General features: G+C 49.8%; 1 protein-coding gene across 2 annotated transcripts; it reads left to right on the forward strand.

Moving 5' to 3' along the window:
• Nucleotides 1–3278: 3278 nt before the first annotated feature.
• Nucleotides 3279–15077, forward strand: CD74 (CD74 molecule). Of its 2 annotated transcripts, XM_039483331.1 has the most exons (9): nt 3279–3559; nt 7143–7318; nt 8157–8248; nt 9167–9229; nt 9577–9672; nt 10057–10147; nt 11466–11654; nt 12895–12969; nt 13562–15077. In XM_039483331.1, exons 1-9 carry the CDS (start codon nt 3489–3491, stop codon nt 13573–13575), a joined length of 867 nt encoding a protein of 288 aa, XP_039339265.1. In that variant the 5' UTR covers nt 3279–3488; the 3' UTR covers nt 13576–15077. The 2 variants fall into 2 exon arrangements, with proteins under 2 accessions (XP_039339265.1, XP_039339266.1); XM_039483332.1 differs by lacking the exon at nt 11466–11654 and having other exon boundaries at nt 3280–3559.
• Nucleotides 15078–17235: the final 2158 nt, after the last annotated feature.

A 17235-nucleotide genomic window follows, 5' to 3' on the forward strand; every position in this document is an offset into this window, starting at 1 on the left:
GGAGGGCTCTGGAGAACGTGTTGGCTCTAACTACAGCTGCCGCAATATCCCCCTGTCTATGATCCAGTCAGATTTTACAAGCGAAGCAGCCTCAGGCCTGGCTCTGTTTGGACAGGAGACCCGTGTGATGCAGCAAATTCTGTGGCAATACAATAGGTGTCTGACAAACCATCCAGCACCATGTTATGGGCCCTATGGAGTGCAGCGGTGGGTGAGACCTTTGGGATGAGGCATAAATTAGAGGTGAAGATCCCATAGCCCTGTTAACTCCATTGTCCTGCTTCCCTAAATTCTTCCCATCATTTCAGTTGGACACAGATTCCAAGTACGTCATTGGGAGGGGAAGTCATTAAAGCAGGCCAAAGTGTGAAGAGGAAAGAATGGCTCTGTGTGAGGAAGTTGCATACAGTGCACAAGGCTTCATACTGTGTCTGGGGTTTCTCCCCCAGGTCCAGCTGTCATTACTTTACTGCCCTGCTTGATTCTGCGGCAATCTGTGCTCTGCCATCGCTCCCAAGCCCTCTTTCCTGTGCTTCATCGCCTGCTGTCTAGTGTTGCTATGCGCAACATAGCGCCTTCGTCTGTTGGTTTCAGTCGGAGTTGGATTGAATCCTTAGCTGCTGTCTTCCAGCCTCAGGATAGCTGCATTTCATGAGTGGGTGAAGTGAACTCGCTATATCCCTTATCTCGAAGGTGCCATGTGCTTTAATGTTCATTCCTGTTGGCATTACACTTAAACGTAAACCTGGCATCACATAGAGTTTCAGGATACATGGCTTTGCCCAGGCTGAATAAACTATGAAATCCTGGGTCCCTAGCTGCCTGGCTAGATTTCTGTGTCCTTTTGTCAAAAAGCTCCTGACAGTCAGGGAGTCCAATGTTTTTGCTGCTTCTGTTGGGGAAGTATAATGACCCTCTTCAAGCCATGTAAAGTGCTCTCTAATGGGTGTCTGATGAATGGGTTTAATGATCCTCTGATGAAGGGTGCTGTAGAAGTGCAAAATACTATAATCAGTGTAAATTAAAAAACCTGTCAATGCAACATTGTGATGGAGATTGTAAATGCTCAGAGTAACTGCTCCAACAGCAGCTGGCACTCAGTGCCCACACTGATGTGGGATATTTTCTTCTTATGTCTTAATGTAAAGAACGTGCCTGAACCAACTTGCAAAACCCATTTGCCCTGAACGTTGGGGAAGTTTGGATTTTGATCCAAGCTCTGCAGAACTTAGAGCTTCTTTCTAATCGGTCGGTTCGTGGGTGACCTCATGAGTTGCAAGGTAGAAACGTAATTTGGGAATCTATTTTGAAAGCTGCCTTAATACCAATTGCTGATGAACTCTGTGTCTAGCAAGTGGAACTCAGGCAGAGTCCATCCCCACATACATGCGCAGCCGGCCTGCTGCTTTCAGTGGGAGTTGTGTATGTGTATCTAAGCACAGAGCTGGCCTTCTGCAATAGGACTCTGCTCCTCCAGCATTCAGCAAGCTCCCTGCTGGGATGCTCTTGTTTCTAGGACAGCTTTTCAGTCCATTAGTCTCCTAATTATTTCCCTTGCCAGATAAGGCGGAGTTGCTCCATGTGCTTTCACCTGGGAGAAAAAGCAAATAGGAGTGTGTAGAAAAGCATGTCAGATGCTTTCTCCATGTGTGATGTGCCCAAGTAATGATTTCTGAGAGGATTATAAAACATGAATGTCTTAGCTTCCGTGTAGTTGAAATCTCATAAGTAACCTTAGTGTAATATTCTGATTTAATTTCCTAAGTTTCCTAAACCGGCTTGAACGCTGAAATGCTCCACTTATTCTTATTTGAATGTCCCTGTATAAATGCCACTATGTTGATCTTAAGTGTTCAGTGCCTCAGATATCTTCTCATACACTAGCTGTATTGCTGGATCTTGGTGTATTAAAAAGTTAATAGAAAATGCTCTTTTGCATGTGCATAAAACACAGCTTTAAATACTGATAATTTAGGCTCCAGTGCTGCAAAGACTGATTTACATGAGTAATCCTTACTCCCACGACCAGTGCTGTTAGCTGCTGGGGGACTTCTTGTGTGTCTAGTGCTTATCCCTGTGAGTAAGGATTTGCAGCATCGGGTCCTGACCAAATCAAATCTTTTCAGACAAGTCACTTTCATTATTTCTGGCTACAGGCCAGATTTTCCAAAGCGCTCGGCACCCACCTGTTTCTGGGGCGCTCCTGGGTGCTTTGTGCATGTCCCAAAACCCGGCCACATTATGTTGTGGTCTGGAAGCACAGCGCTTTGTAAAATCTCAGGCAAGTTGAAGTATGGAAAAGAAGCCATTTTATGTGGTATAATTGCAAAAAGGCACTTGTACCTGCTTTACATATTTCCGCCCACCCTTGACAGACTGAAACGTTAGCCAAACAGAACGTGTGCTGAGAGCAATCTGGGAGGGGTCAGCCCAAAGGCTAACATTACTTTTAAAATAAAAACTCTTCCCCCCCTTTACATAAAAAGTAGTAACTCTTCCACTAAACCCCTAGCATGGCTTGTCCAACCCTAATCATATGTAACTGAGCAGGATCTAAAGAGTGACTGGGTGTGTCCTTAGTGCTGACTCATTTACATTTCTCCTAATAACCTTTTGTGAGTGGTACGGTGAAAATATGTAAAAGCTACGGGCCAGGCCCTCAGCTAGTGAAACAGCAGAACTCCACTGGAGTCAATGGAGTGACACCAGTCTACACTGGCTGAGGATCTGGCCCCAAAAGTCAAATTCTGCCCTAAGATGCTTGTGCAGGACCCCAAGTATGTAGCTCAAAAGGCAAAGTCACTATGTGTGGGTGCGTTTGCGTTAACTATTGCAGTGTTCACAATTCGTCCTGATTTGATGCAAAATCTCTTGCCTCAGAACTGATCTGGGAGAGGGAAATGTTGCCTGTTTCATCCTGAATGGCCACTTTCAACATATGCTAAACAATCTATTCCGCCTTGTATTTAGCTGGGACATTGGGAGCAGCTGTCCCAGACCCAGAGAAGAGCTCTGTGTAGCTCGAAAGCTTCTCTCTCTCTCTCTCCCCTCCAGACGTTGGTCCAGTAAAAGAGTTTCCGTCACCCACCTTGTCTCTCTTATATCCATATTCTAAACAATGAGATCACTGTGCTGGTTCCATCCACTCATGCAACTCCAAGATGAGGACTGTGAATTCAAAGGTTTGCCTAGAAACAAGTGATGCCCTCTGAGTAGCCAATAGGATTATTTCTAATGCCGCACTTTAAATAATAGCCCTGGCCGACGGCTCTATGTGGCTGGACTGGGGGTGGGCAGGCTTTGGTAGGGTATTTCCAACTATTGATATTTTGTAGCTTTCACTTCCTAGTTTTTGTGCTTCAAGAAAGTTCAAAGGAACAGGATCTAGTTTCCCTTTTAGCATCAACTTAGAGACCGTGCTAGGTGCAGGCAGAGCCCAGAACATCGCCAGCTGCGCAGCAGAAGTCAGCTAGAGGGAAAGAGGCACCATGGAAGACGAAGACAGACGGGACTTGATCTCCACCCAGGATGTCACGGCCCCAGACTCTGGAGCACAGAGGTATTCCTCATCTGTGTTTTCAATCCCCTTTTCTTTGTATTTCTTTGGGCAGGGGGAGGTAGGGAGGGCTCTGGAAGCAGGAGAAGGAAAGTGGGCTCAGTTAATGGAATGGAGGGGCCATTTAAATCTTGGTAGTGGACAGCGTGAGCTGATGGCGTTTCAAGGGAAATGAGTTCTTCACTGGTTGACCTGACCAGACTCTCAAGCAGGGCTTGAATGTTGAACTTGAATTTCCCTTCTTTCTCCTGAACTCAGATATGGGCAGTTGGTTACCTTATTTTAACATGTGGGAGAGTACGGGACTCTTTAAAAAGCCCAGCTGCATGACAGCTTGTGGTATCTGCGCAAGGCTCTCCCACCCTGCAGGAGGGGCTTTCCACCAACGAGGGGTGGGTGGATGGGAAGCTGTTTGCCCTTTATTCCTTGCCCCACTCTGCACAACTCCTCTGCAATCTGTGGCCCTGTTTGTGAACTGGCCCTGTGGTAACCAAAGCCCGACATGGGAATCATGCAAAATCTCTGGAGTTATTTTATACCCTTGGGTGATGGCATCTGGGCCCTGTTCGTCCCAGTTCCAATGAGCTGTTTAGACATGATTCTGCAAACCAAATACGCCCTTCTCGTTGTTTGACCAGCATGTGCCTTAGACACCCGTGCAGCGCACCTGGCTGTGGTGTGTGCACGGAAAATTGAGTCTATGGTGGCACAGCTCTGACCTGTAAATCAAGCCACAGCCAGGCGATATTTTTAAATGAGTGCCTTTATTCAACACCCTTGACTGCCCCTTTCTGGAAACTCTCCCCTGGAGAATGTGATCTTCTAGGTGCGCATGTCCCGGAGCGTGGACAATACAACTTAACTTTGTGCCCCCATCTTCTGCTCAGGGTGCTAGCGATGCTGTTATTTAATATCCAGTGTTTCTGGAATTCTCCTTGGCCTGAAGCATTGCTTGGATCAAACTTCCTGAGCAGATACAGCCTGGGGGAGGGCAGATATCCCCCACTGTCCCCAGCATTTGTACCAGTATATAGGATCCTGGTGGAAAGGCTTTAAGAAGGAAGGGCTTTCTCCTGTGGTTTTCTGAAATTGCTGCATTTGTACAAATCAGTAACCATCCCCTTAGCACAGGGAAATGCAATATTGGGCATCAGCCAACCTTCCAACCACACCAGACCAAACAGCCACAGCCACTGAGAAATCAGATGTCTCATGACATCAAGAGTTGCCGGGCAGGATGGTTTGCAGGATGATCAGAACAGTAACATAGGACGGAGGAAGGAACCTGCTTGACCAGGCCTGGATCAGCTCCAGGCTGAATTTATTTTTTATGTCGCTGTGTGTGTGTGTGTGTGTGTGTGTGTGTCTGTGCTGTAGCAGCCACAGAGACAGCACAGACACAAATCCTGTGTTCTCCAACCGATGGGCATGATCCTGCAAACCCTTACTTCTTTGAGTAGCCCTTACTCATGTGAGTAGTTCCATTGATGCCAATGGGACTGCTCCGTGAGAGAGTTTGCAGGATCTGCTCCTACAGCAAGACGGCATGTCTAGCACAAAGCTTCTCGGGTTGCCTTGGGCCCATCAGCAATTCGCAAGGCTTGCCACCTTGTTAGTAAATGAGAGTCCCGCTCTGATCAATCTAGTTGCCTTTCTAAAACACCCTCCCCCTCCTTCCAATAACACCTGCGAAGAAATGAAGGCTGGGTGCCAAAAAAGGTAGTCTGTGGAACTTGGATCTTCTTTCTAATAGGTCGGTTCCTGGGTGACCTCATCAGTTGCAAGGTAGAAACGTAATTTGGGAATCTTTTTTGAAACCTGCTTTAATACCAGTTGCTGATTGTGGAGCTAGTGGAACTTGGGCAGAGTCCATCCCCACGTACATGCGCACCCGGCCTGCTGCTTTCAGTGGGAGTTGTGCATGCGTCTCTAAGCACAGAGCTGGCCTTCTGCAACAGGACACTGCTCCTCCAGCGTTCAGCAAGCTCCCTGCTGGGATGCTTTTGTTTCTAAGACAGCTTTCTAGCCCATTAGTCTCCTAATTATTTCCCTCGCCTGATAATGCGGAGTTGCTCCATGTGCTTTCACCTGGGAGAAAAAGCAAATAGGAGAGTGTATAAAAGCATGTCAGATTCTTTATAAAAGTGATATTTTGTTAGGGTTTTTAAAAAGTGTGCCTAAAGTTTAGGCTACTAAAATTATAAGTGTGTGAAATGAACTCGCAAAAGAACTATAATCAGTAAATCTATGTGTATGGAAGACAAAAGAACAGGAAAAAGGAGAGAGGAATACAATGCAAGAAGAGGTGTAGCAGTATGATTATGGTACTTTATCCATTACCCGAAAATAGGAATGGTCTTTCTATACAATCAAATAGTTCTTTATCACCCAGTAATCTCTAGATTCCTTTATCCTCGTGAACAAAGCTGTTCCCATGAAGCAGGGGGTCCACTCTTTTATGTTAACTTTTGAGTCTGATTTTCCAGAGTCTCCAAATTATATATACATTTTCAATTAGAATGCTTGACAACTCTCCTCTCTCTCGAGCATGCCGTATGCAATAAATGGACTGTGGGAACAACAGGAGCAGTAACATGGCCAATTTTCTCCATTTCCCCTTCCCCCAGCATAATCTGGATTTTCTCATGCCAAGTTAAGGATGGATCTGATCCAATACCCACTGGAATCAGTGGGAGTTTAACTATTGCCTTCAGCTGGCATTGAATTGTGCCCTACCTTGAGAAAACGTGCAAAATATGGAGGCAAAAGGCATTTAACAATTGTGTACATAAACTACCCTATACTGACATGCTCGCAAAGTATACCATGTGCTGCTTCAGAACCTCTTCAACTCTTTACTCCATGTGGCCTCTTGGAAGAGTTCTCTTCACAGTCCTAGGTGTTTGAGATTATTTTCTCCAGCAACCAATCCCCTGCACTCCTACCCCAACACACACACACACACACACACACAGCCCTCCTTCCCCATCCCCACCGTTTAGAAAACCGTTTCACTTCCCCTGCCAGGTCTCGCATGGCAAGAAGAGCCCTTAGCTCTTGCATTTCCACGCAGCATGACAAATGACGACAGTGAGATCTTTTGGCCCGTTAAATCGTCTCCCAAGGAAAGCATTGGAGGTCCCAGTAGTCACGCTGTTTCCATCTAGTTTGGACAAAGTAGCTGATCGGTCCGATCTAACCCAAATCTCCATGGCGTTGGTGTGGGGAGGGCATTGGATGAGTGACGGATGCTTTCAGATGGGCCAAATAGTTCAGTGCCCCGACTGAACTTGGGCCACCCTGAAAACAATTGTTTTACCACTAAAGAAGATAATTACCAAAACAAAACCCTCCACTGCACGTGCATGATGCACACCTCCCGGGGAGAGGATGAGAGAGAACGAACTCTCAGTGCTCTACTGAAAGCTGTGCTGGTCGGTGCTCCAGTGCAAGAGTGGTATAAGAACCCCTGGAGAATAGCATATTCTGCACCCAGTGCCAGTGCAGTGTATCCCAAGAGGCTGGTGGCTGATGCTGGCAGCTGCAGCTGGCGTTTGCTGGGCACTAGCCTCCCTCTGTCTTGCAGGAATTACTGCAGCCGTGGAGCTGTTTACTCTGCTGTCTCCATCTTGGTGGCCCTGCTGATTGCCGGCCAGGCCGTCACCGTCTACTTCGTGTATCAGCAGAGTGGCCAGATCAGCAAGCTGACCAAGACCTCCCAGAATCTGCAGCTGGAGGCCCTGACCAGGAAACTCCCCCAAAGTGAGTAATCGCCCAGCATGATTGCACTGTATGGGCACAAGCCTAGGCCAGTTGGGTGATGTGGCAGCTGTACTCTCAGTCCCAGAGCATCCCCCCGGATCTCTTGGCTGGTGGAGATCAAGCTCCCCAGAGAGATGGAGGAAAGAGTTCTGGAGATTGCTATTAACAAGGCTCCTGGAGTCATCTAGACTCTTCTGGAGACGGTGATTCCCGTGCTGTCTTACCCTACTGAGTCTCGTCATGTTTCCTTCCTCGCCCCTACCTATGGAGAGGGGGAAGTGAAACTTGCACGGGTGAGAGTTTGGATCAGAATGGAGGCCATCTGAGCGCTGCTTTATCCTTCCATCCATTCGCGGCGTGTGGGAGGACAGAGCTTTGGGAAATACCAAGCTGACCACCTCCAACCACTCCCAGGTGGTGCTATTCCTGCCCATCATGCTGGAGCTCTGGGTGGAACCTGGCTGTGATACCAGTACCTACCAAGGAACCATTTATCACCTCAGCCCCCAACACTAGGCCCTGGGAAACTGGCTGGAGTCTTGCCAGGGCTGGCTGGAGCCTTGGCCACAGGGTCAGTGACTCCATGTGTTTCCCAGCCTGGGTAGACAGACTCACACTAGCTCTGCTGAACCTAGCATGATAAAAATAACAGCCTGGACATTGCAGCACGGGAACAGTGCAGGATAGGCCCTGAGCTCAGGCTGAGGGTGATAAAGTCCCATGAAGCTAAAACACAGGGACCCTTATGGTGATTCGACTCCGGCTTATGGAGACACTGAGCCCAGAATGGACTTTGGGGGTCCATTCATCTCTCTCTTTCTTTCTCTTTCCTCTGCAGGTGCCAAGCCAACTTCCAAGCTGAGGATGGCAAAGTTCAGCATGCCCATGGTCATGAGGGAGCTGCCACTCGCCCCAAAGGTGGACATGACGGTAAGAGACGTCCCCTGGATCCCTCTGCATGTAGTTTTGGATGCTGCTCTGGCAGCGGTTTCATCGCCTGTTTGGGAACATGGTTGAGTGGTTTCTTCTAAGCCTTGTGCCATAGCTGCTATGTGGTCAGCAGTGAGAGAAGCAGAAAGTAGCCCCGGCCGTCCCACCTCTGAGACCTCAGCCAGCACCTTGCAATACATTCTGTTCACCAGCAGCTTGGGCTTCTCTCCGGTGGCTGGGTCTCCTGCTGATGGTTACTGGGTCCCAACTCCTAGGGGTCTGTTCAGTCCTTGGAACTTCTGCCAACTAGAGCAACACACACAAAGTGCTGCGGAAACCCACCCATTAGTACCTGGATGGAGACCACCATCTCCCACCTGTTGCATTCACACCAGTGATGGAGGGGTGAAAGTTCTGTCCCCCATTCCCCAGGTTCTGGCCCATTCACTCCCCAGAATGAGAGGTAGTTGCCTTTCTCTTTCCCCTGAGCTTGCTTAGGGTGGAGTTTATGTGCTGAGCCCCTCTGGGACAGTGGGTGAGAAAGGGGAGCGGTTGGAGGTGGTCAGCTTGGTATTTCCCGAAGCTCAGCTGTTCTTCCGTGTGCCGTAGACAGGGCCATGCAGGGCTCGCAGGCTTTGAGAAAGGTTCCACTTCCCGGTGGGGTCCAGTATTTCCAGGAATTGGCTTGCCCTGGGGTGAAGAAGTTCTGCTGAAGGTTCTTGTGGTGCAGCGTCCACCCTCGCCAGCCTGGCTCCCCGGTAGCCAAGTGACTCCATGTCTGCCAAAAAGAACCCCCAAGACTGGCCATGTCCTGCTCATCCCGTTCTAGCTACAGGCCATCTGCTTTAAGTCTCTGGCTCTTCAGCTCCTCATCCTAACCATCACAACGCCAATGTTCTCTCTCTCCCCCCTCTCTAGCCCCTGGAGAACACGGCCAAGCTTAGCAACAGCACCACGGATCAAGTCAAACACCTGCTGCTGGTAAGAGCCTCCTCTCTGTTCCTGTGGCTGCCTCTGTCACGCTCTTGGGTCTGTCTGCAACAGCCATGTATAGCTGGGCATTTCCACAGACCCACTTCCTTTCAGCCCTGTTAGCCTATTGGTTCTTTTGCGCAAGGGGTATGGACTATTAAAGAGCCATTGGATTAGGAGCAGCCTTGCTTTTCTCTCTCTGTCCCTTCATCTGCTGCTCTCATTCGCTTAGGCTCATGGCTCAGTGTTCCCTTGTTCCCGGAGAGCTCGGCTTGACTGTGGCAGGTGAGTTCTCTTTGGCTCCTAGGTGTCAGCCTGATGTTAACGCTGTCCTGTCCCCTTTGGTCCTCCTGTAGCGGGCAGACCCCAGCAAGATGTTCCCTGAGTTACAGAATAATCTGATGGAGAATCTGAACCACCTGAAGAACTCCATGACAGACCGAGACTGGCAGGTCAGTGCTCTCACTCGGCCAGCTGGCTAGTGGACCGGCTGCAGCTCCACCTCCTCCTTTGCACCCAACGGCGTGAACTGGTCTGGGGCTGGAATGGGGGTATCCTGGTAGGAGAATGGCTGCATTGCATGGCAAAGCACTACCTGCAGCCAGGTTGCTGTCATGGTTACATGACCACCCTTGCAAGGGAGGCTGGGGGTTCACAAGGGACCCCAGCTGTCCTGCTCCTGACTGTGCTGCAGACGTGAGCACAAAAGCAGGGAGGGCTCCAGTGTCACCCTGATCAGATGGGGGCAGGGGGACTATGCCAGTTGTCTGAGGCATTTGTTTTTGTTGGGTGCATTTTATTAACACCACCTTCTTCCCCTTGTTGGTCTCTTGCAGTCCTTTGAATCCTGGATGCACAAGTGGCTGCTCTTTGAAATGGCCAAAACCCCACAAACTGCGCAACCTACTGAGGTCCCAGCAGATGAAGGTATCGGGGTTATGGGTCACCAAACTCCTTTAGGGTAGGAATGGTCCTCAGGTCAACCCAGGAGATCACTGGCCAAGGTTCAGAGCATCCTGGAGGGCAGTGGAAGCATGTACCCTCTTGGAATGGTTCTGCTCTTTGGTAGCTAGGGATTTTTTCCTTCCCCAGAGTCCTCCTGTGTCCCTTTGAGAATCTCAATTTTTGCCAAACTTGTAGTTTTCACTCCATCCTTGAGGCTGCAGGTTAAGGACACTGTTGGACCACTGGGGCACTTCAGGGCCCATCAGCCCGAGGAGCTGCTGTTGAGGAATGTCAGGGAAAATCCCAGGGAACACGGGTTTGAGCTTTGCTGGAGGCAGTACGAAACCTGATACTATGGGACCGCCTTCCCAAATCCTTGAGGCGGGGTGTGTTGTGAGTTAGCTTTTAGCAGCTAGATTTCCAAAGCTGCATCCTCCGCTGGGAGCAGAGTGGGCCTTAGGCCAATCGCCGCCGCCTTAAGAACACCTGGAAATAGATCGGTTGACATTCTGGCTCTTCACAAACTGATGGGGCTTTGCCTCGCAAGGGTTGCTGCTTTGAATTCTGCCCCGTTACAACAGAAGCAAAATTCATTCCACTTCCAGGCTGGGGTGACCCTGGTGGGCACACATGGAGTGTCTATAAAGAACAATTCATTTTTAATCCCAGTTATTGCAGCCAAATGGGGGGGATCCTCATGGAAGAGGCCCAGTGCCCCAATTAAGCCCCCCCCCCAGCAATGTGATGCATATGGGAGCATCCTACGGGGATAGACGAGAACCCATTTTTAAACAAGTCTGAAAAGCCTCATAATCACATACAGCCCTGTATTGGATACAAAGGTGAAACTGAGATTTCGCTGAGATGTCTCTCACTTCCTCATCTAGCTGCTTCAGTATGGACAGCGCCAAGCCTGGATTTCCCAGCCACTTAGTCATTCTGCAGTGGTTGGATGAATCCCCATGAGCAGACTTTGTGTTAATACTGTCTCCATTAAGCAGCGGCCGTTACCCTTTGTTATCACGAGGCTAAATGGTTTCCTGGGAGCAATCCCCATGAAGCCGTTGTCCCAGTGAAGTTAATATATTTTTGCACAATGGTATTCCCTGGGGCCGTGCCGATGGGCCAGCCCAGTGTGGAGAAGTTCTTTGCACAGGGTATCCTGCCGCCTTTTCAGTGCTCACGCAAGCAAGCTATTGGATTGGCTGAATAGCCTCAAGGGCTTAGTGTTGGTAAGACCCCAGCGGGGGCGGGGAGAATAAAACATACTCATGGGTATTTCCTGTGCTTGTTGCTTTAGTGCAATCTAAGTGCCAGGCGGAGTCAAGTTTTAGTGGTGTCTACCCGGGTCGGTTCCGCCCCCAGTGTGACGAACATGGTGACTATCTTCCCAAGCAGTGCCATGCCAGCACGGGGTTCTGTTGGTGCGTCTACAAAAATGGCACCAAGATTGAAGGCACTGAGACCCGTGGAAAGCTGGACTGCCCTGGTAGGAGCTTATTTCACGTTGGCTGGCCAGGGGAAGGGGAGAGGAGCACATGTGCATGTAGACGCTGCCTATGATCTCGTGTGTTCTAGCTCCGCTAAGCCGATGAGCACAGTAGGCGTTGTGTCAACGCGGGGCCATTGGACTGGCTGATAAATCAATCGTTCTGGGAAAGTCAAACGCAGCCCAGAGCGTTCATTGGGAAACAGGATTCAGGGCACTGCAGTGCTCCTGTATCTGAACTGGGTCCTGATCCTGCGAACTCCTGAGCATGTTCAATTGTCATGGAAGTCAATGGAGCTGTTTTTTAGAGATGCTGAGCACTCACAACTCCAAAGGAAACCAAGGAGAATTGTGAATACTCAGCAACCAGCCCTGTGGGAGTTGAGGGTGTTCAGCATCAACCAGCAGGTGCTCAGCGCCTGCCAAGATCAGACCCTAGGTCATCAATGGGAAGACCCCAGATAACACAATAGGAAATGCAGCCTATTAGGAGCAAATATAAGGCGGAGGATCATAGACATGGACAAACGATAAAGGGTGAGATTGCACTGCCTATGTCTGCCTAGAGTTGGCTGAAGAATGGGAACTATCTCCTTTGCTGAGTTCTCACTACCCCATATCCTGGGAGATCATTGATTCCCTACTACTGGGTGCCCTTATGTTGCTACCATCTTTTCTGAATGGAGCACTCTGAAAATGTATGAACTGAAGCTTCCGCCCTTGTTGGCTTAGTCAAATGGAGATAGCTGTCACCGTCCCAGCCCGGCCTGGCCAGCACCCATCTCGTGTGCGTGGAGGTCCCAGAGAACCAGAGCAGTAGGACTATCTCAGCTGTGTCCAGACTCCAGTCTGGGCCCACACACGGCCAGTGCCCCACAGAACCTTCCCTGAAGAAATGAAGGGTCTTTGCTTTCAGAGATGGGGGAAGCAATCCAAGAATCCCCGAGCTCCCCGTTTTCATCCCACTGCTGGGCGTTGCCACTGAAGGTGGCGACCCCAAATAGGGCTGTTAGCCTGACACGCACAGAGAGAAGTGAGGGGTCTAAAACTCCTTGGTGAATCAGACACTCAGGAAAATCAGAGCCCACACGTCAGGGTGGTGGGCAGGTTCTGATGAATCCAGCATGTAATGATGATCCAGGCTAGCACAAAGCGTCCTAGGTGTGTTGGTAGCCGAGATGGATGTGCCTGTCTCAGGTGTGCTATAAAATGCCGAATCTCTTGCTGTGTCTTGCTGCAGTTACTCCGAGTGGTTTGGAAACCGAAGAACTGATGTACTCGGGTGTGGATCTGCTGAAGCTGGATTCTGGGAAAGGTGAGCGTCTGAGCCAGCCTAGGGTTGGGGGCTGTGACTTGGCGAGGGGATGGGGAGAGTTGGCTGGAAGGTGGCAGTGGTTAGACTCCTAGGCCCAGTGGCCAGGTGAATGATGCCACGTGGCACAGGGATGATCAGGAGGAAGCAAGGGAGACGAAGGAAGGACTGATTGATCTGGGCTGGGGGATAGATGAGAAGTATGGATATCCCATTAGTGGGGAGGCAAAGGCCTTCGCAGGCCTGGGCCACCTATTCAATGGAATCAGGAGCAGCAAGGAAAAGTGCCGTTTGGATTTTCATTTTCTTGCCGCGGTGTGGGGGCTTTAAGGCTGGCACCCGTGGCTGCATGGCCAGGTGTATGGACTCTGGCTGGGAGTGAAATCTAGTCTTCACGTGTCACGTCACTTCACGTGACTCGTGTCAGTCCACCTGGAGAGGTGCTTTGTATTGGCCTCATCCTGATGGTGATTGGAGCAGAACAAAGAAATGACTGGATTGTTGCTTCACCGAAACCCAGCCGGATGCAGTGAGTCTCACTTCCTGGGTTCAGGTCTATCTAATTTCCTTCCTCTTTTCTCCCTCTCCCGCCTAGAACCCGCCAAGTAGAAGAGGACGCAGAGGCCTGGCACCTTCTGTCTCCGCCTCCAGTTTGCAGAGTTACCGCTCACATTCTTGCTCTATTTCACTCACGCTTTTAAATTGCTTTCCTGAATTACAGCGCAGCCGCTGAGTGCCTCTGTTCAGGCACTGAGTAATATTGATCGTCTTAGCAGGCGATCAAAACGGGTAGATTATAGATCCTTGTCCGCCAAGCCCAGTGCCTCGCCCTGTACCAAGATGTGCTGTAGCAAGCCAGCAAAATATTAGGACTTTTAGTGGAGAAAGGATGCAGTGCCCCCCTGAACTGCAATCAAAGGCAGGCGAAGGATAAAGCTCTTAGTGCTTTCTTGGCTAATCAGAGCACATTAGCAGCTGCATGTATAACCACAGGTGTCTGAATAGCGATGGGGGTGTGTGCAGTACCACTGCTCCTGTAACATCAGTACTGTCCATTGGGAAGAGGGGATCCAGGTCCAAAACATGGCCCATTTCAATTCAATTATCTCAGTGTATTGTTAATTAGATACTCTGGACAGGATCCTTCCCTCCCTTACAGCGGTGGAACTCCATTGATTTCAGCGGAGTTATTTCTGGTTTATTCTAGTGTACGTGAGGCGAATCAGGCCCTCTGTTCGCTTATGCATGGCTCTGAGGGTCTGGATGAGTTCTCAAACCATGGTCTTGGAATGACCAGCCACCCGTGCAGACTTGTCTGGTTGTTCCAAGAAAAAGAACCGAGTGTTTGTGTGTGCAGTGGGGTGTCCATACGGTTCTGACTGCCACAGCACTGGATGATAATGCTGGGATGTCTCTCTCTCTCTTCAGTGCAACCTCCAAATTCACTGAACCTGCCAGCAGCTCTTAAACATGTATTCAATGCTGACAGGTAGCACGGGTCTTCTCTCCCCCTTCCTAAAGGACCAAGCTGGGGTAGGCAGTATCCCACCCTATGAAGCACATGCTGTTCCAGATTACATGGGCAGGAGCATTCAGCCACTGAAATACCCTGATTGCTTGAGCAGTGCTTTGCACTTCATCACAGCGTTAGAGAGCTTAGTTTGAGAACCTGGCTAGCAGTGGGTTCTGAAGTGCCTCTGGGGCCAGGGTGGTGGAAAAATCTAATCACGAAGGCGGTAGGCAAGGTTTGAGATTGCTCAAGCTAAAGAATGGGCCAGTGGCTTTTCCTCACACTGAACAGACATTAAATGCAGCAGCAATGAACTCTGATCTTCTTAACCAAACTAAGTGGGCTGCAGAGGGACATTAGTGTACTAGAGGAATGCAGGCTTCCTTTATTTTTTAAACAGGCAAATGAGTTTATATGGCTGTATTTCCCCATCCCCCGCTTAACCCTGGTGTTTGGTAGGCTCTTTGTTGAACAGGTAACGTAATAGTTAATCTTGGAACTAGAAGTGTGTGTTTTTAATGTATTTGATCGTTACAGCATAACCAAACTCTCAAAGCTGATGACTTCAAATAAACTTTTAATAACAACCGCCACTAAAAAACTGCCTGGAAGCTATTTAACAAGCATTTCTCGCTCAGGTCAGGGTCTTGTAAGTGTATCTGTTCCACTGCCTATGTGGACTTGCCTGGGTATGTATAGGTGTGTATCTACCTCCTGTTCTCCACTGCCTGGTTCTAGTGATGCTCACTTTCCATAGGACAGAGCCGCATTGATCAGATAGATGTTTTGCATAGGTAGCAGCTGGTGGGTGCTTTCTCTGAAGTGGGGGTTGGAACGTCTCCCATCCTTCAGGCACCAGCCAGCACAACTTATCTCCCCATGTGGCCCAGATGTGTGGAGAACCTTTTCCACTGGTCCAACTCAGTGCTTGCATCACGTCTTCATAGCTATGGCCACAGACTTCCTGCCTGGGCCTGTCACTCCTTTTTCCTTTTGCTTTTAAAGGCATGTGGGCTGCATTTTGCAGCTGGAGTCAATTAATGTTAAATGCATGGTCCTGTGATTGATTGTTTTCACTCCACTTGGTAAAATGAGGCAGGGGTGGTGGAGGCTGGCAAGGGATGAGCGAGCAGGAGTTTGTGGAGTGGTGCTACTGCAGCGGGAAGAGGCAAAGGGCTGCTGAAGGCCACGACTCCTATGCCAAAGGTGGTGTCTGACCTCTGCCTCTGAGCTTGGCCTGTTCCCCCACCAGCACAAAGGGTCTTGTTTCACACTGGAGATTGAGGAACAGCAGTGCCTCTTTCTCTCTCCCCACTGAGGTAAAATACCCAGGGCAGGCAGCTCCCAGGGCCTGCCAGCTCCCAGGGCCTGCCAGCCAGGGCTCAGCTGTACCCACCTCATATTATGAATACCTGGGACCCTGGGGTCTGCATGGCTCACACAGCTCTGCCCTTCCAAGACAGGCAAATGATGTTATGGACCAACGGCTCCCTGCTCTCCTCCTTGTGCTGGTTATGTCTCTGAGGCAGAGTTTGGGGTCTGCTGAAGGAACCTGAGAAAGCAGGAGCATGGTGAAGTAGGGTTTTATCTGGTGGTGGCTCCCCAGGAGCAGCATTAGCTTTGGAGGAGCTCAGCCAAGCCAACCGGTGAGAGGAATTCTAGAGAACCTCTTGCCCCTGAGCTCTGACGCCCATGGGGGCTGGGACCAGCAATCCCCTTTATGATTTGCAAGTTCATCCATGCAACTTACTGCGTGGGCAGAGGCTGCTGCATGCCTGGCCCAGTACCTCACTCCTCTTCACAGCTGGAGGTGGGCCCCTAGGTAAGGAGGATGGTATCTGCCACCCCTGGCCCTGAAGTGGAGGCTGCCAATTAGCACCTCCTGGGGTGGTGGGTTCCATGATGTGAATCTGGACCAAGGTAACAAACAGATCCATTTTGCACCACCCCCCCACCCAGCCATCAGAGAGCAGCAGCTTGTGGTCCCTGCCCATGGGTCTGCCTTTGACCCTTTCACCTCCAGCTCCCATCAAGTCACTCCAGGCCCCCCAGGGCTGCAGGTTAAGGGTCAAGTGCTTCTGCAATGCCTGGGCAGCAGGAGGGTCTCTATAAACAACCCTTCCTACTAGCCTAACCGGGCAGGCTGCAGCTCACTCATCTTCTCCACCCATCACCCCTGAGGTCTTGTCCTTGCCGCAAAAGAGAGGTGTGTTCTTAACTCCCATTAACTAACTCAAGCGAACAGCCCAGAGAAGACAAGGCAGTTTATAATCTTCAGACGCGTTAGCAGGGTGAATTAAAGCTGGGGGGCAAGAGCCGTGTCTTTACCTGGACGTGCTTTCACAGGCTGGCATTGTAACAGGCGGTAAGAAAGCACCACTTTGTTATAGCAAAGACAAGGTCTCACAGTCATTCAGCCAGACCCAAGGATCTGACCTGCAGCTACTTTCTATTGCCCCCACCTTAGAGGCCAGACCACTGGGGCCTCACCTACTTTAAACGTCCAGTAAAGCAATCCTCAACTCCTATTTAACGAGCAGCCGTATCCAGCTCTATGGCAGGAAGGGCTTAAATGCACTTGTTCCCTTTAAAAGGGTTGCCCTTCCTGAAGCCCAGTCAGGGACACTCTTCCAATCAAAATCAATTTTATTTCTGTGTTCCATCAAAACCCAACAGTGCTTTGTGTGTGCCACTGCTTGAATACAGCCTCTGACGGGACCTAGGAGGTAATACCAAGAGAACCTGGTTTTAAAGTTATA

This window comes from Mauremys reevesii, linkage group 8 (assembly GCF_016161935.1).
Source record: "Mauremys reevesii isolate NIE-2019 linkage group 8, ASM1616193v1, whole genome shotgun sequence".
NCBI classification, from domain to species: Eukaryota; Metazoa; Chordata; order Testudines; family Geoemydidae; genus Mauremys; species Mauremys reevesii.